Genomic DNA, 18,829 nt, shown 5'->3' on the forward strand with positions numbered 1-18,829 from the left:
TTTCATTTAAAGTCTTGTTTCTAGGTGTGTAGATTATTCAACAGCTCCAGATAATTCCTAAGAGCTGTTTTTTTATTATGCTTTTAACAGGAGCCCCTCTGGAGATGCTGAAGCAGCTGGAGAACGCTGAGGTGCCTGAGACCTACTCTGGAGAGTTTGAATGCGTTGTGAACCGTGAAGATGCTGAAGGCAGCTGGTTCTTTGAGGGCAAGCTTCTGTCTCCCAGCAGTAAATATGTCATGTCCTCCCGTCGTGGAAGACACAGCCTGTCCGTGAGAGATGTCAAGAAGGAGGACCAGGGCAAATATACCTTCAAGGTTGGCGAATTCACTTCAACCGCCTCGCTAAAGATGAAACGTAAGTCATTAAGATACATTGTAAATTTAGGGTTTCATTCCTTTTAGAAGTGCTGAAATCTAGTTGGTCCTCTACCCTACCTTACCTTTCGTTCTCTTTGTTTCCTTCCCTGGATCTTTTCATCTTTCAGTGCGTCCTGTGACCATGGTCCAGCCTTTAACGGACCTTACGATTTGTGAGGGTGATATTGCTCAGCTGGAGGTAAAGTTCTCCCAGGAAAACGTTGAGGGCAGCTGGCAGAAGAACGGACAACAACTTACAGCTTCTGAACGTGTGCACATTGTTATCGATAAACAAGTCCACAAACTCCTGATTGAAGATGCCACCAAGGACGACTTCGGATCGTATTCCTTTGTGGTACCTGATCATGACATTACAACCTCTGCAAAGCTGATCATTCGCAGTACGTTTCTCAAAGTCACATATATAATAAAACAGCATTCTGTTTTAAAATAATGTTTCTCAAAAGTGAATGTCTTTTTGTTACAGGTATTGGCATCCTTGTTCCACTGAAGGATGCCTCTGCTATTGAAGGCACCAAGGCTGTCCTGGAGGCTAAGATCTCTGCTCAGGACGTTAGCACCGTCAAGTGGTACCACAATGACAAACTGTTGGCGCCCAGCGACCGGGTCAGCATGGTGGCAAAGGGAGCCAAGCAGCGTCTGGTTTTCACCAGGACCTACGCTTCTGACGAGGGTCACTACAAGATGGTTGTCGGCCGAGTGGACAGCAGCTGCAAATTCACCGTTGAGCGTAAGTTACCCACAGTGACATTCCAAGTATCTGCTTATCAATAATAACAACAAAACGGTCAAATGTCTTATATCTCAAAATAGTAAAAAGTCCTTTAGGTGCCTAGAAATAGATTTTGTACCATATTCAGATAAACCATGGTTCTTATGATGGATAGATAAGTGGTAAGCAGTGCAGAAGATCCTCTACGTGATTTAATTAGAACAATGACAAAATAATTAATCATCTTAAGGTTTGACTCTTATTTTAAATTTGTCAGAAATAGATGGTGTAACCATTTCAAGCCACAAAAATCTAAATGTTTAAAATCCTGTTGAAACAAATCCAGTTTTACTTAATTTACGTTAAACCTTACCAAAATGTGTGCAATGTTATCAGGAGCTAAGAGTACAAATTAAGGTAATTTTCTTCATCAAGCGTTAGAAAAAAAAAGCTGTTGGGATCAGACAACAACTCACAAAAGTGATGACTGGGTCTGGATATAAAAGGAGATATCTACAAGCTTAACTCCTTCCAACCAATAGGTGTCGCACTTGCGCTTGCCCGCTCCCGTCTCCACCAGCCGGTTGCCAGATCTGTCAAATACTGGAGGTGGATAGCTGGCAACCTCTGTGTGGCCTTAATTTGGCAACAATGCTCAAAGTTTGAACGATGTTCACCCTCGTTTTTTTTTTTTTTTTGGTCCGCTTGAATCTGAGACATTATACTGAGAAGAAGCCATTTCTCAGCACTATCACAAAGCTACTATAATCTGGCAATGCCTGAGCGCCATCTCAAGTTTCTTCAATCTACTATTCCTATTGGTGCAGACACCTTTTGTGCTGACGTTGGCATCGTAACCAGAAATAAATATTTATATCATTTGGAAATTAAATGTAATAATTTTATTCTACACCACTCTAGACGTTCTGTGGATCTATTATTTTTGAAAAATTAATCACTTTGATGAAAACATTGTCGCTATGACCTTTAAGATAAAGTGAAACATCTGCTTACTCATAAATGGGTATGGATATGGGTCACCGTTCCACCTACAGGACACTTTTAGCATTACATTTCCTGTGTTCTCCTTGAACAGCTGTGCAGATCCTGAAGCCAATGCATGACATGGAGTGCTCTGAATCAGAGAACGTCGCCTTCGAAGTTGAGGTTTCCCACCCAGGCATCGACCCCTACTGGACCTTCAAGGACCAGCCGCTCAAAGCCAGCGCCAAGCACAAGATGGAGACCAAGAATAAGCGCCACACCCTGACAGTCATCAACGCAATGAAAGACGAAGAGGGCGAGTACATGTTCGCTGCTGGTGAGAAGACGTGCAGAGCGTCGCTCACCGTAACAGGTATGTGGAGACAACTTTAACAAGCTGAACACCTGCAATGGCAGTCTGTATAATTATGATGTAACCGCCCTGTAACACCAGGTGGCGCCATCAAGAAGCCTTTAAGGGATCTGGTCGTAGCCGACTCCCAGACTGCAGTGCTGGAGTGCCAGGTAGCAAATCCATCAGCTGAAGGAAAGTGGCTGAAGGACGGACAGCTGGTCGACTACAGTGAGAACGTGCTGAGTGAGGTGGACGGAGCTGTGAGACGGCTTGTTATCGTTATCACCAAAGCCACCGACGTTGGAGAATACACCTACCAAGTGGCCACCTCCAAGACCACTGCCAATCTGAAGGTTGAAGGTGGGTCTGGTCTTTTAAAAAAATTATCTCACACAATCAGCTTTTGGGACATACATTTGAATTTCAACCTTTGGGTAAATCATTCCCAAAATTTGTCTGTTGATAAAGCAAAACCAGTTGACAATTCCTGTCTTTCTCCAGACAGTGAGCTGCAAAATAAATATATCTGTTGGTCTGATTTATTGAAACAGAAATGTAAAAACAGCAACTTTCCAATAAAATAAATCAATGAGTCACTGAATAATAAGGACATTTACCCATACAGCTGTGAAGATCAAGAAGACCCTGAAGAACCTGAACGTGGTGGAGACTCAGGAGGCCGTGTTCAGCCTGGAGCTGACCCACGAGAACGTCAGGGGTGTGCAGTGGATCAAGAACGGCATCGAGATCCAGCCCAGCGATAAATTTGAGATCAGTATGGAGGGCATGGTTCACACCTTGAAGATCAAGAACTGCTCCACACAAGACGAGTCTGTTTACTCCTTCAAACTGGGAAAGCTGTCTGCAAACGCCAGACTCAATGTTGAAAGTACGTCTAACACCCAGTTTGGCGCCTCTGGTTTTACAAAATACATTTATCAAAAACATTTTTGTGAATGTTTATGTTTTTTTTTTTTTCAGCCATTAAGATCCTGAAGAAGCCAAAGGATGTAACATCACTGCTGGGAGCAACAGCTATGTTTGAAGTGGGCATCTCTGAAGACAACATCCCAGTGAAATGGATGTTCAAGAACACGGAGCTGAAGTCTAACGAGCACTACACCATACTTTCTGAGAAAAGGACCCACAAATTAATCATCCAGAACGTTGATAACAGCAAGGAGGGAGAGTACACTCTGCTGGTTGGTCATCTGCAGTGCAGTGCTCACCTGACTGTCGAGTGTAAGCCTTAAAATAAAGTATTTTCTAGTATTTATGAACATAGTTGATGGACTTCAGGAAGCAAACCCTCTGAGTTTCCGCTGTTTCTGCAGCTCTGCGAGTTACCAGACCCATGAAGAACGCGGAGGTCCCAGAGACTCAGGTGGCCACCTTCGAGTGTGAAGTTTCTCACTTCAGCGTCCCTTCCACCTGGCTAAAGAACGGCGTGGAGCTCGAGATGAGCGAGAAGTTCAGGATCGTGGTTCAAGGGAGACTCCACCAGCTGAAGATCATGAACACCAGCAGGGACGACTCTGCAGAGTACACCTTCGTCTGCGGGAACGACCGCGTGTCAGCGACACTTACCGTCAACCGTAAGAATACATCATTAAAAACTGTAGTTTCTTTCTTTCTTTCTAAATCATGGGTCTTCAACGTTTTCCAGGCCAAGGACCCCCAAACTGATGGCGAGATGGAGCGGGGACCCCCTAATTATATATATTGTATAAAATTGTGTTATATCACACTGGTCCTATAGTGCCATGTGTAAATGTACCTTGTTATTGTGCATTCAATACTAAGATACTCAAATAATACACAGGTTCATATATTCATGTTTTTATTTTTATTTTAATTAGTGGAAAAAAATTGCAGGGGGTGGGATATAAAAAAATGTCTAATCAACCAAAACTTGGACCCCCATGCAGTACCTCCGCGGACCCCCTAGGGGTCGCGGACCCCCTGTTGAAGACCCCTGATCTAAATGATCAGAGTGGGAAGTTTTTCCTTCAGGATATTCGCCATCGGTTTCCTTCCCTGAGGGTGAAAGAACTTAATCACTGGCCTGTTTCTCTCCAGCTATTCTGATCTCAACGATGCTGGAGGACCTGAACGCTCAGGAGAAAGACACTGTCACGTTTGAGGTGAACGTCAACTACGAGGGAATCACCTACAAATGGCTGAAGAACGGCGTGGAGATTAAGTCCACAGACAGATGCCAGGCTCGCTGCAAGCAGCTGACGCACACTCTGAGCCTCAGGAACGTCCACTTTGGAGATAGCGCCGAGTACACCTTCATGGCCGGGTCGGCAACCACCACAGCCAAACTTTACGTGGAGGGTAAGATGTGGAGATGCCCCGACTATCAAAACTGCCCAAATAAAAGCCACAAAGACACTAAAGAACGTGGTACTAGGTATAGTAATGTTTAGCGGAGGATGAAATCAAACATTTATCTCCATGCAGCTCGTGTGATTGAATTCACTAAACACCTGAAGGACCTGAAGATCACGGAGAAGAAGAGGGCGACCTTTGAGTGTGAGGTTTCTGAGCCGAACGTCCAGGTGATGTGGATGAAGGACGGCCAGGAGCTGGAGATGTCTGAGAGGTGAAGAGAAGATCTTTTCTGAGTGCAGGAACCTTTTCAAATGTCTTCCCAACATCACCAACAAATTCTGCTTTTCTTTCTCTGTTGTTCTGCAGGTTCAAAATGAGCTCAGACAACTTTGTGCACCGTCTGGTTCTGCCGTCGGTCCGCATGTCTGATGCCGGCGAGTACACGGCTGTTGCCGGGTCGAGCATGTCTGTTGGACACCTGGCAGTCGAGGGACGAGATGTTAGAATCTCCGAGCCTGAAAGCAGAGAAATCACAGTGAGTTCCTGTTTCATGGAGCTTCAACCCAGCTCCGTAAACCAGGCACTTCTTCTCATGTATCAGACTGAGACGATTGTCTTTTTGCGCAGGTGGTGGAGAAACAAAGAGCGACCTTTGAGTTTGAGGTAAACGAGGATGAGGTGGAGGGTCACTGGTTGAGGAACGGAGTGGAGATCCACTTCTCAGAGGAAGAGCGGTTCACCTACGCCACCATCAGGAAGCTGCACCGCCTCACTATCTCAGAGACGTACAGGAGCGATGCCGGAGAGTACACCTTCATCGCCGGCAAAAACCGCAGCACCATGAACCTTCATGTCAGACGTAAGAGACCCTTCAGTCACCAAAACTCTCTCTCTGGTCCTGTCACCCAGGACGGATGTATCTCTAGCTCTGGAAAACTGAGAAACAACAAAAACATTTAAGAAATATTAGACATTGCTTAACAGTTTTCAGTGATGTTCAAACAAAAACATATTTTTTTTTACTAAGCTTAGATGTAATGCATCCTTTTATAAATTAGGGTGTTGTTTTTTTTTTAATTGACTGACTGTATGGTTTCCGGTGTTCAGTGCCAGAGCCGCCCCAGATCATCCGCCACATGGAGCACCAAACAGTGATGTCGGGTCGGTTGGTGCGTTTCTCGGTCCAGGCCAGCGGCCTCCCTCGACCTCAGATGTCCTGGTACAAAGACTCCCAGCTCCTGACCACCAGCTACAAATGCAAGTTCCTCCACGACGGAGATGAGCACACGCTACTTCTGCTCGAGGTCTTCCCAGAAGATGCCGCCACCTACAGCTGCGAGGCCAAGAACGACTTCGGAGAAGCCACAAGCTCCGCCACTCTCACCGTGGAAGGTCAGACACACTTGATTGGGGATCATTAAATAGTTTGAATCAGTCTTTAGCTTCTTCTTCTTCTTCTTCTTCTTCTTCTTCTTCTTCTTCTTCTTATAAAATAAAGAGTTATTAAATATGAACATCAAATTGAGTAAAATTTGGTTTATTCTACTTCCTTGTTTTAAACTTTTAATAGTTTGTGCAATAAAGTTACCTTGTATACCTGATATCTTTGAGTTTTATAAAGATTTACTTTTATTTAAAGAAAACACCAGTTTAATCAGTTGAGTTTTGATAAACTTATTGCAATGAAACTATTTTGTTTACTGACATTACATCCGCAGTCAGATTCTGGATGTTATGGTCATACATAGAAAAACAAGCGAAGTAAAACTTATAATCTGCACAATTTATTTTGGAAGACCTCATTTTTTAAGGCTTTCAGTTGTGGTACAATGTAGTTAAATGACTAGGATAATCACAGCTATGTGATAATAAATTAACATGTTATTTTTCAGTTCCCGAGGTGGTTGAGACCGTTCACATCTCTCCTCCGGTTCTGATCACTCCCATGCGGGACGTTCTGGTCTCAGAGGGAAATCCGGCCCAGCTGAAGTGCACCATCTCTGGGGAAGGTATTGAGTTCTGCTCGATTTTCTGCTGTGTGATAAATGTTGGGTCAGCTCAACCTCTCTGTTATGTCTAAGGCTGTTTAACATGTGTTAACATTGAGTGACCACTGTCTCCAGATCTGCAGATTTCTTGGTTCTATAATGACAAAGAGATCCGACAGTCTGACATCTTCAGGATGTCTCATTTGGATGAAACCTGCCTGCTGGAGATTTCCAGAGTCATCCCTTCACATGAGGGAGAGTATTCATGCATTGCCACAAACTCGGCAGGAATGGTCACATGTTCTGCCACGCTGAACCTTGACGGTAGGTTTGAACAGATATCACCGGGCATGCAGATGCATTTATTTAACAGTGAGAGTGAGGCCAACACTTACTGCATGGTCTGTAGATCTTATTACCAGAAAGCATGAAGTCTTCTTACCACGTCCTGACAGAGCTACTCTGATTTTTGTCTGGAATAGAGAAGAAAATGAGGTTGTCTTCTTGGGATGGGGTAAACACGAACGAGTTCATATTTGCCTTTTTTCGCTGTTATAATTGATATACTGTGCTAAAACAGGATTTTAATCAATTTAAACAATATTAATTACAGTAATATAACCTTATTTTCTTACTGGAAGAGATCTAACAATATCAATACCGTCTTTCCAGTTTTGTTTTACAGATAAATGTATATTTCTGATAATAATTTGGATTTATACATAGAGGTGCTGCACAATTGTATGATTTCAGCCTAAAGCCTTTTATATTAAACATCTAATTCACTTATTTATATAGAAAAAGTTTTCACCTTTAAAAGGCATTGTTTATTAGATGCACACATATTTGTGTGAGGTCTGATTTTAGATTGTTTGATAATTTAACAGTTGTTGCAGGATTATTTTATGTTTAAAGTATTATTATCATACTTTAGTTATCATTTAGCAGTTAGCTTATTGATTTTTACCTCTAGTTTACATTGTTCAGTAAAACAGACCAGGTTTACATTTAAAATTAGGTCCTAATATGGTCTTAAAGGGATGTTTTAGCTGATAGGATTAATGAAGCACAGGTAGTCACAAACCTACAGACCTTAATGCGGGTCATGATAACATCGATACAAATACCAGAATGTCATTAGCATGTCCAGTTACCAGCACGGCCAGGTTTTAGCATTTTTATTCCTTCTTCCAAGGCTGAGACATGATTTTGCATCATGCCTTTATAGAAATAATAACTCACTTCCGCTCTCTCAGCTTTTAGTCAGTAGTTTGTCATATTTAAAAGCCTTTTAAATCTTAAACTCATAGAAAAGCAGCTTGGTTTTCACATCTTATCACATTTCTTGCATGTTGTATTAGAACTAGTTTAGTACTTGTGAGAAAGATGCTTGTGCTGCCAACCCCTGGATTTAGATATATTTAAAGGTTTTGCTGTATCTTTGTTTCGATGACGAGAGAAGAGCAATGGCTCGTCTCGCTGCACGTAGAGAAATCAGCAGCTTTGGTTTGAACCGACTTCTCACTGCAGGCCTCATCTCACAGGATATTCTGCTGTGCTGCATGACATCTTCTCTTCCTACACCCGCAGCTCCTAACAGTGTTTGTCGAGACACAAATCTTTGTTTCAGAGTAAATCAGCATGGTCGAAACAGCTGGCTGTGGAAGTACAGCTTTTCGGATTCCTTTCACTCACGGAAATAATCCACATCTGTTTTTATAAATCCTGGCTCCGTCAAGCTTGCATGATTGACTGCGGAAACCAGCCACTGTCCGGTCCTCACCGAGCCTGACTGATCCTCATCACTCCAACCCAACTGCACTTTGGCAAACAAATAACCTGGAAAAGTCGCCGCCATTGTGTTGTGCTGACCTTCTTCTTCTATCCTTTCTTGTTGCCCAGATGAAAAAGCCTTAGCTAGTGTGTCGAGCTATGAGACTAAAATAACTCAGAGACTGGAGGCTGAGACGGAGAGTTTCACCTCTCTGTCGGTGGGTCAGTCAGCCCACAGTTTTGAGTTTTCGGAGACGGTCTCTGAAGCTTCGTCCATGTCCTTGAGGACGTTTGAGGTTCAGATGGAGAGCGTAACCTCAGTGGAGACGAGCTCTCACAGCAGCTTTGATTCGAAGCTCTCGGCCAGCCCCCAGCTGCTGATGGAAATGAGCGACATCAGAGTGAAAAGTGGTGAGATGGCTGAGTTCAGCTGCTCCTTCGATGGGCAGCCCTTCTCAGGAGTGGTCTGGGATCATAACGGTCAGACATTGCTGGACACGGAGCGGGTAAGGAGCTCTCGGAGCGGGGGCCTGTTGTCTCTGGTCATCCACAGTGTCGACGTGGCCGACCAGGGACTGTACCGCTGCACAGCCACCAACCAGCACGGTCAGAACAGTTCTTCTGCCAGGCTCACTGTTGAAGGTGGTTAATCTTTCTTTTTGTGATTTCCAACTGGTCCATTTCACGTCTCCATACGCTCCCCCTGCTTCTGCCCCCCTTATCATGATTTAATCCCTCCTTTTAGTTTATAATCTCTTAGAATAATGTAATAACAACCTCTGTAGCGTAGTTTTGCCCCTCCCCCCCCATACCGGCTTCATCTTGCTAATCTCATTGTCCATCCTACTAACAGTTTATTGATTATAGCCATAGCCGTTTACTCTCTGACCCTTAATTACTCTCCCTAACTTTATTCTCACTCAGCCAAAGAAGCAAACCTCAAAGCAGAGACCCCCATCCCCACCGATTCTGTCCGTAAAGTGTCTCAAACAGAACGAGAGAGCTCTAGAGACCTCTCTGAGCAAGAGAAGCAGGAGTCAAAGAAGAAGCTCGGATCTTTGCCCAAATCTTCCCAGAGACCGTACCACCTCATCAGCCAGTTGTATTTCCCGGATGTCGTGCCTCACGATGAGCGCAGTCACCGCCTCTCCTACAGCCCGGAGTTTCTGATCAAACTCCCGCCTGAGCTGCTGATCAGAAACAAAGACAGCGACTCCCTGTACTGCATTATGAAGGGGCTTCCCCCCTCGTTTGTCACTTGGCTTTACAACCGTCTGAATGTCAAGGATGCCGTTTGGTACACTCTGAAACAAGACAGCCCTCTTTGCTGTTTAAATGTTGATAATGCGGGAGCCAGACCGGGGGGCTCGTACACTTTCAAAAATCTAACGTCAGCTGGAGATGCTGAGTGCAGCACAGTGATGAAAGGTTGGCATCTGCATGCTTTTGGTCCTTCTGCTCACTCTGGCTTTCTGACCCATGCACATTGTTTTCCACCTGTACAGCCATCAGAAGCACACTCCTTCTTCACAGAGCAACAACTCCCTCTTCTTTTGCCTCTTTTAACAATGTTTAGACGAGGTCTCTGACTCTTCGGTTCTGGCATTTTGACTAAAACATTAGTAGAGATGTGACGAGAGGTTCTAAAGCTTTACCCCGGCAGACGTGCTGCTCACTGAAATCGAGGCATGCAAAGAAGATCGGGTCAAAGACACAACCCAAACGGATGATATGGGGGCACATCCCATCACAGATTCTAACCGCCTTGTGCTTTGAATGCAGCTGTAGAAAAGTTTTTAACTGTGAACATCTGTGTCTTTACAGTAACTGCAGTGGAGAAGGAACCGGCGGTTAAGCAGGAAGTCAAAGGTAAATACTGCTTCAGCAGGGGTGGGTGGAGGAGGGTAGGCTCTGTCATCATGTATAGTTGAGCTGATTTATCTTTTTCTTGTCTTAAAAGTTGTTTCACTCTGACATGTGCATATTAAAAATGAGTCTGTTTGGAAATATTTTATTTTTGCTGTGTTTTAGTGTTATTTTGATGTAAATGCAAAATGGTTCTCTGAACGTGAATTCATGTTCTATATTGTTTGGCAAAAAGTAGAGCTGGACAATATATCGACATTCAAGAAAGGGGATTTTATCAAAATATCTATATGTTTTATAACAAGATTATACTTTTATGCATTCCTGTAGGTTATGTTTCAGCCATCTCCCATGTTTATCTATAGCTGTTAATAAATGTGGTTGTGAGACATTTAGGATGAAGCTTTGATTCAGAGATGCCTTTTTATAAATGAATCGAAGAACATATCAAGATAAATATCGTATATTGGCATTCAATCAAAATTATTTTTTGGTCCATATTGCCCAACCCTGACAAAAAGCACATTGTTCTTCACAGTATTTAGTGGAAATAATTTTTAAACAATGAAAATGTTTAGATGTTATGTTTGTAGTGCAACATGAAAACAGGGACCACTTGTCATGCTCTCAAATATAAATCGACTGTGATTGGAGCTGATTATGTTATTTACTTTTTTTTTTGCAATATCTTATTTTAGGTTATTTAAACATAAACAATTCCAATTCATTCCCAACCCACACCCAAAAAATAAATAAAAATTAAAAGAGGCAGGCAGTTGGACTTGATGCTTGTGGTTGTAAAGTTTGAGTCCAACAAAGTTACTGGTATAGTATCCATGTAATACAAGTAAAGGCTGGTTCACAGGATTTTAAAATTGTCAAAGCTTGAAAGACACCACACGTAACGATAAAAAAAACCTAGATAAAACAGGTTTGGTCATACAGTGTGTGGCGTCCGGTCAGACGGTGAGCTCAACACACGGACAGATTTCACTCAGGGTCATTCAGATGTCCGATGGAAATTATTGCAAATCCTTTGAAGATTAAAACGTGAGTTCAGGGTAAATAAACATGGATGACCACGAAGAACAATGGTGATAGTCTGTGAACTAATTTTAACAGAGAAAATAAATATATAACAAAAAGAAAAGGTGCTGGTTGAAAAGGATAAGATCCATCTAGAAATCAGGAGTTGTGAGTCAGACTTCTATGCATTGGCTATAGATTTTTTATCAACATGCAAAGCTAACTCCAGGAATTCTTGCAGGATTCTTCTTAACTGTGTACCGACATTTGTAAAGCTCCCTAACAAATATATTAGAGGTTCTTATGGGATTTTTAGCTCCAATGGTTTTCACAAAATGTTGCAAAGGTCATACCAGAATGGGTTTACCTTTATACAAGTCCATGTACTATGCAGGAATGAACCCTCTTTGATGCTACATGTAAAGCATAGACTGAATAGCTCTGGCTTGATATTTTTGTAACTTTTGTGACATAATGTACATTTGATGGATAAAATTATAATGAGTTAGTGTGTATCTGCTGTTAATGGTTGCATTCAGACATTTGTGTGATTTACTTTCAACTGTCGTGTTTCCACTCAGCCTTTTCTAGCTCATCTGTCACAGTGGAAGAGGAAACCCAAGAGTCATACTACTCTGGCTTAAAAGTACCCGACAAAACCAGAACACTTGAACTCAAACCAGAGACCAAACTCTTCTCCAGCTCTTTGGAGAGGAAAAAAGAAAAACCCGTCTTCCTTAGCGTACTTCCTCCAGCAGCTGCAGCTGTTGGAGAAACCTTTGCCTTTACTGTCAGGGTGTCCGGTTTCCCAAAGCCCACTGTCCAGTGGTTCCACAACGGGCAGACCATAACCAGTTCCTCAGTTTATACAATCATTCATGAACAGGATGAGTACAGTTTAGTTATTAACGAAGTTCAACGAGAGTTTGAGGGAGAGTACTCCTGCACAGTCAGCAACAGATTTGGCCAGTCGACATGTTCCTCTTACCTTCATGTTCAGCTGAAGGAGCCAGAACCGGAGAAAAGGGTTGATGAGAAAAAGTCTGCACCAACTGGCCAACCACCAAGGTTCATGAAACCTATAGAGTCGGTTCAGTTGTCTGAGGGTGGTCAGTGTTTCTTCAGGTATACGCTGACTGGAGATCCTCTCCCTGATGTTCAGTGGCTCAGAGGAAGCATCCATATTGAGCCTACTGGGTTTAACCTCATAGTGAACAACCCAGATGGATCCGGCTTTTTCAGCATTACGAGTGTCAAACCAGAGCACAGCGGTATCTACACATGTAAGGCCTCCAATCAGCATGGGGAAGACTCCTGTAGTGCTGAGCTGTTGGTATTCTGTCAAAAAGCTCAAGATGAGCAGCAGTTCGTTCAGAAAACGAAAGGCTTGAAGATATCGCTGACTGAGCAAAGCACAGAGTCCCGGTTGTACCATGAAAGAAGCCGGTCTGATCAGATGATTTATACGATTAGCACCGAGGACCGGCAGATTATTCCCAGTGAGGAGGTGGAAACCCTTCAAGAGCTCGACGTCTCTGCTGCTACTCTTCATAGAGAGCAGCTGACCCACCAGGCTGCGCTTCTGCAGTCGCATGAAGTTCACGAGAGTGTCTCTTTTGCTCCAGCTCATCCCACCGAGGTCCTCGCCGTTCCTACGAAACAACTTCACATGGCCTCTTTCTTATCTTCAGTCCAAGAGAGACAAAAGATCACAGAGCAACACTCAGAGAGGATTCTGAGCCCTGAGCTAGTTGAAGTGACGATATCCAAAGAGCAGCCGTCTAAAATCATGTCAGCGACGTCTGAGGAGGTCCTTTCCCTGACCACGGTGAGAGCTGAGCCTCTGACAGACCGGACTCAGGAGCGCCTTCAGACCACAGCCGAGCCCAGGCAGCTGGTCAGCAGCTGTCAGGTGGAGTCGGCTTTACCCATTCTTGCTGAGGTTTCAGATGCTGTGGAGCGACCAGATGAGGAGAGAAGCTTTAGGGTCCAGGAGGGGGTTAAGATTTTATACTCTGCTCAATCTGCAGAGCAGCTGCTGCTGTCAGAAACTCACTCTGAGCCTCTGCTAGCTTTGGACCAGGCTTTCAAACCACAGATTGAAAAAGAACAGCTTAAACCGGTCCTAGCACCGGTTAGTGAAACCAGAGTGGCTCTTTCTAAGGAGCAGAGATATGAAACACAGAAACCAGAGCAGCAAACCATCCAGACCGGCAAAGACGTTATGTATAAATCAGCTGCACTTACTGATGAGAAATACCAGGTTCTTGCTGAACAGACAGTAGAGGTGCTACCTCTAGATTCTCCATTGGGTCTACAGGCGATGTGTGAGGAAAATCAAGTGTTAAATCTGCAGGTCATCAGTGATCAGGGTGTTTTAGAGTCTGAGGGAAGGCTCAGCAGTGAAAAGCCCCCCGTGGAGCAGGCAGATATGAGGAAGAGTCCAACTTTGCTGCACTCAGTAACTCAAGAGGAGCAGAGGACTGTGGTATGTGAGGCAACTTCAGAGGTTAGTGTAGAGACGGACTCAACCTCGGTCCAGCCAAAGAAAGAGCAGCCAGCGCCAAAATACCTCCAGTCAATCCATTCTGTATCAGTTTTACCAAAGGAAGGCATCGTTGCCTTTACCAAACCTGACCAGCAGGTAGCAATAATGAAACAGGAAAGGGCTCGAAACCATGCTGCGTCCTCAGAGATGCAAAGAGAGATCATAGCAGATCATCACGAGGATCTTAATGTGTATGTGGATGGGATTAAAGCACGTCATCAAATCGAGTCCAGACCTCCAAACATTCTTGGTGTTTCCTCCCAACCACTGCACCTTCCGAAGGAAATCCCCTTCACTGGCAACTTCAAAGAGCAGCGAGCATTAATTCAGAGGGAAGAGCAGTGGAATATCTTGCAATCCCTGAACGTCACAGACACTCAGACCTTAGAAGAGGGCCACACCATTAGCCTTCCCAGTGATGAGAAATTCAAGCCTGAAGTTAAAGTCGAACCAAAAATCCCAAAGAGGCCTGTGTTCATAGAAGAAAAGGCGGTGGCCACTGAACAGTGTGCGATCCTGGAAGCTGCAGAACAGGATTTTGCGGTGCAGATCCAGGAGGGACAGTCAGTCAGACAGTCTGTGCTGTTAGAGGAAAAGCGGGTGATTGTGGAAGAGCAGTCAAGAGAGATACACAAACCAGAAGGCTCCACTGTCAGTGTTCAGACACAGTCTAAAGGGGTCGTCTTTGTCCACGAGGCTCAGGACTCTCACACTCTGCCTAAAGAACTCAACTTTGCTCTTAATATCCCAAAACCAACAAGAATGACCATACGACGTCAGCTGAGGGAGGCTCTTCAGTCTGCTGTGGCCATTGATCAACCAGTCTTACTAGCAGAAGTTGTGGGAAAGTTGGAAGCAGTGGAGATACAGGAAGTAAGAGTTCAACGAGAGCCCAGAAGGACCACATTCACATACCTGATCACATCACCTGGCGTCCCACTGGAGATCACGCTGTCCTTCGAAGGGGAATATCCTCAAACAGCTGATCTCAGGTCTGAGCTGCAGGTAGCTCTGCAAGCCATGGTTTTCCAGGAGCAGCAAAGCCTTACATCGGAACAGCACGCCATGTTGCATATCGACAGGCCTCAGAAGGTTCAGGTCAGCTCAGTGGCCTCAAAAGAGATGTTGTCAACCGTGACGGACTCGGTGGTGGTGGCAGAGAGCGTTGTTGGGTTTCCTCCTGCTGCAGCTCACTCTGCAGCTGTCAGAACTGAGTCAATGGGTTCTTTTCACAGTGCAACAATTCAGAGCCACACAGAGACCCGTGAATCCAGGCAAGTGAGTCAGTCAGAGAGGGCCGTTACTAAAGTAACCAGTATCACCGCTGCACAGCAGGTTTCCATGGTAAATGTGGACACCTTCGTCCACAGAGAAACCAGGGAGGAGTATCTGTCAGATGCCATACTGATCAGCGAGTCCTCTGACAGCCTTATTGATTATCCTGTCGTCATTGGGTCTCTGGAGGACGCTTGTGCTGAAATAAATGGTAGAGCTGTTTTTACTGCTACTATCAGGCATGCCGCTAAGGTCAACTGGTTTTTCAACGGTCAGCTGGTGAAATCTGGTCAAGAGTTCACGTGTTCTGAAGACCATGACACATACACACTAGTTATCAACAAAGTTGTCAAGGAGAGACATCAAGGCGAATATGTCTGTGAGGCTGAGAATGAAGCCGGCAGGACTACGACCACTTCGAGGCTCACTGTGGTCTCACAAGGTTTGATGATGGACAGTTCTTTGATATCATCATCAACTAACTCCACAGATTTTGTTATATCACATTCTGTTGTCTAGACCTCAGAGAAATAAAAAAAATGTAATTAAAGGTTTGAGGTTTTAATCAGACAACAGAACCATCCTCACTTTTCCTCCCATCTGCACTTCTCCATAAACACGCCATCCTCACATCCATCCCTCCTTCCTCCAGGAATCACCTTCCATGTCTCTCAGCACCTGTCATTCCTCATCCTTGGTCCATTTCTTGCATGAATCTCTTCTTTCCTCAACCTAACCCTAAGAAAACTTTCCTCCTCCACAGTCATCACTGGATTCATTTCTTTGAGTCACTCTTCATTTCAGGGCTACTACAACATCTTCATCAAACTAGCCAGCTTTGTTTCCATTCAAAATGCTTCCTTTTACTCACTTTTTTTCCCCCTTTTCTTTCTCATTTCTCTCCCCAAAACGCAGTGAAACCTGTGTTTAAACACAGAATTGTCCCGCTGGAGATCAACATCGGCTCTACTGCCAGATTTGAATGCGATACAGAGGATGCTCCTAATGTGAACTTCAAGTGGTTCAAAGATGGGCACCCCATCAAAGAGGGGGATAAATACAGGATAATCAGTCGCTTCGCTGCATCCTCTCTGGAGGTTCTGAGCCCAACCAAGGATGACAGTGGAGAGTATACCTGCAAGGCATCCAACCAGCATGGCAGTGACGAATGCTCTGCTTCTCTCAATGTGACAGGTAGGAGCCTTGCATGTTTTCTCCTTTTTGCTGGTTGACTTTGAGGCTTTTCCAGGATCTGGAGTTACTGTGAATTGTTTTATTTTTTTACTTTGTCAGCTTTTTTTGGTTTGACCCTACGCTTTCTACCCGTCCTTTGGTTATGGTGGTTCTCCTACACGGTATAACAGTTAACCACTAACATTTTTTCTTTCCTAATCTTTGTAGAGAAATTTCCTCCAGTGTTCCAAACTAAACCTGACAGCCAGACTGTGTATGTTGGAAAGAGGGCACTGATACAGTGTGTAATAGCGGGATCCGCTCCTCTAAATGTTGTGTGGCTTAAAGACCACCAGGCTGTGCCCTCAGTGCCAGAACACTACCAGGTGTCTTGTGAAAAGAATAAGCACACTCTTGAGCTCAAAAAGGTTGAAGCAGCGGACCAGGGGCTGTATGTGTGCAGGGCGTCTAATGATGTTGGGATGGCTGAGTGCAGCATGGAGCTGCGGGTTGTTGATAAGCCCAACTTTGTAAAGCCCCTGGGTCCAGTCGCTGCCGTGGTTGGAGCTCCTCTTCACCTGGAGTGTCAGGTGGACGAGGACACAGGAGTAACCGTCACCTGGACCAGAGATGGTCGGAAAGTCCACCAGTCTCCGGACTGTAAACTGTCTTTTGAGGATAAGACAGTAAATCTTGATATCCTAAAAACCACACTGAAAGATTGTGGGAATTATGTGTGTACGGTGGCAAATGAAGCTGGAAGTGCCTCTTGCTCCACTTCTGTGAAAGTACAAGGTAAGAGCTTTCTAACCCCAACAATAATACGGATGTCGTTTAATTCTGTTCTTGGTGTCTCGTATACATGATCAGTTGTTTATCTTTAATAAACAATGTTTTCACTGCTGGCTTGTTGGTTTTAAATAAAATCGTCACCTGCGTGTAATGGCTCTGACTAACCACACCCCCGCAGAGCCGCCAGTCTTTGTAAAAAGGCTGGAAGCCACGACGGTTTGGAAGCAAGGCAGCACCTCTCGGCTGCAGTGTGCAGTCACTGGATCCCCCGAGCTGCACGCCACCTGGTTCTTCAATAACAATGAGCTGCCCGCTGCAGGCAGATACACCGCCACTTTTAAAGACAGCGTCGCCACTCTTGAGATAAGCAACGTCACGTTGAGTGACGCCGGAAACTACAGCTGTGAAGTTCTGAACGAGTCGGGCTGTGAGAGCTGCAGCACCAAAGTGACAGTCAAAGGTGTGAGGAGTTTAAAAGTATCCAAAAAAGATAAGAGCAGCTAATCTTTAGCATTTACGTGTTTCCTAACTGAACTGCTCGTTCCCCATTAGAGCCTCCATCGTTCATTAAGGACGTGCCCTCCCTAGAGGCAGTGAGAGGATCGATAGCTGTGCTGGAGTATGAGATAGCAGGTTCTGCACCGTTTGAAGTGACGTGGAAAAAGAACAAGAAACGTTTGACATCAGACAAAAAACACAGGGTAGTGTCCCAGGGATCCCTGACCTCTCTGGAGATCCACTCATTCGAGACGGCTGATGCCGGCGAATACGAATGTGTTGTCTCAAATGAGGTCGGCTCAGTGACCTCTAAGTCAGTGGTTAAACAAAAAGGTTAGTTAAAAACAGAACCATCGGTATGATTTTGCTTCTAGGTTCCTTGATTACCATAAACATTCATTATCGCTGATGTTATTTCAGAGCCGCCTGTGTTCTCAAAGAGGATTGAGAGCTCTACAGTAGTGTTGGGAAATGTAGCGAAGCTTCAAGGAGTCGTGAAGGGCTCGGCTCCCATCTCCATTAAGTGGTTGAAAGACTCTAAGATGCTAATAGATGATGATTCCAGTGTCACAACGTCATTTGAGAACAATGTTCCCTGTATTTCCTTCATCGCTGCTGATATCAAACATGGCGGCAAGTACACTTGCATTGCCGAAAATGAGGCAGGCCAGCAGAAATGTGAAGCTGTTCTCACCATTCAAGGTTAGAACTCACTTCTGTTTATTCTCATAGGTAGTCTGGATTAGTTTACTAAGCCTAAAGCTTGTGTTGTGTTTTAGAACCGGCCAAGATCATAGAGAAAGCAGCATCCATCAGTGTTACAGTCGGTGAGTCCGCCACGGTTGAGTGCACCATCTCTGGGAGCCCTGAGCTCAAAATCAGGTGGTTCAAAGATGGCAAGGAGATGATCAGTGGTCGTAAATATAAGATGACTGTGAAGAACAACACCGCTGCCCTAAAGATACTTTCAGCAGATAAAGGAGACACTTCAGAGTACAAGATGGAGGTCTCCAATAAAGTGGGAAAAGACGAGTGCACATGCTCCGTCACGGTTATAGGTTAGTTCCAGTCAGGAATGCATCTTTGCTACGGCTCAAAAACCAGCGCTTCAGTCACAGCTAT

General features: G+C 44.5%; 1 protein-coding gene across 4 annotated transcripts in view; it reads left to right on the forward strand.

The window, feature by feature from the left end:
• Positions 1-18,829, forward strand: part of ttn.1 (titin, tandem duplicate 1) — a 169,888-nt gene that overhangs the window by 20,702 nt on the left and 130,357 nt on the right. For 3 of the 4 annotated variants that reach the window (XM_036139670.1, XM_036139671.1, XM_036139672.1), the window contains exons 24-47: positions 91-357; positions 488-760; positions 847-1,110; positions 2,189-2,449; positions 2,531-2,791; positions 3,057-3,320; positions 3,413-3,673; positions 3,766-4,026; positions 4,511-4,771; positions 4,898-5,039; positions 5,135-5,303; positions 5,396-5,627; positions 5,876-6,160; positions 6,661-6,777; positions 6,892-7,080; positions 8,659-9,171; positions 9,454-9,957; positions 10,354-10,398; positions 16,160-16,438; positions 16,646-17,212; positions 17,388-17,669; positions 17,762-18,040; positions 18,128-18,409; positions 18,487-18,765. In XM_036139670.1, the coding sequence (XP_035995563.1) occupies positions 91-357; positions 488-760; positions 847-1,110; positions 2,189-2,449; positions 2,531-2,791; positions 3,057-3,320; positions 3,413-3,673; positions 3,766-4,026; positions 4,511-4,771; positions 4,898-5,039; positions 5,135-5,303; positions 5,396-5,627; positions 5,876-6,160; positions 6,661-6,777; positions 6,892-7,080; positions 8,659-9,171; positions 9,454-9,957; positions 10,354-10,398; positions 16,160-16,438; positions 16,646-17,212; positions 17,388-17,669; positions 17,762-18,040; positions 18,128-18,409; positions 18,487-18,765 (6,537 nt within the window). The remainder of the gene's footprint in view (positions 1-90; positions 358-487; positions 761-846; positions 1,111-2,188; positions 2,450-2,530; positions 2,792-3,056; positions 3,321-3,412; positions 3,674-3,765; positions 4,027-4,510; positions 4,772-4,897; positions 5,040-5,134; positions 5,304-5,395; positions 5,628-5,875; positions 6,161-6,660; positions 6,778-6,891; positions 7,081-8,658; positions 9,172-9,453; positions 9,958-10,353; positions 10,399-16,159; positions 16,439-16,645; positions 17,213-17,387; positions 17,670-17,761; positions 18,041-18,127; positions 18,410-18,486; positions 18,766-18,829) is intronic. The other variant, XM_036139673.1, reaches the window with a different exon arrangement.

The sequence above is a fragment of the Fundulus heteroclitus genome, chromosome 7 (genome assembly GCF_011125445.2).
Source record: "Fundulus heteroclitus isolate FHET01 chromosome 7, MU-UCD_Fhet_4.1, whole genome shotgun sequence".
NCBI classification, from domain to species: domain Eukaryota; kingdom Metazoa; phylum Chordata; class Actinopteri; order Cyprinodontiformes; family Fundulidae; genus Fundulus; species Fundulus heteroclitus.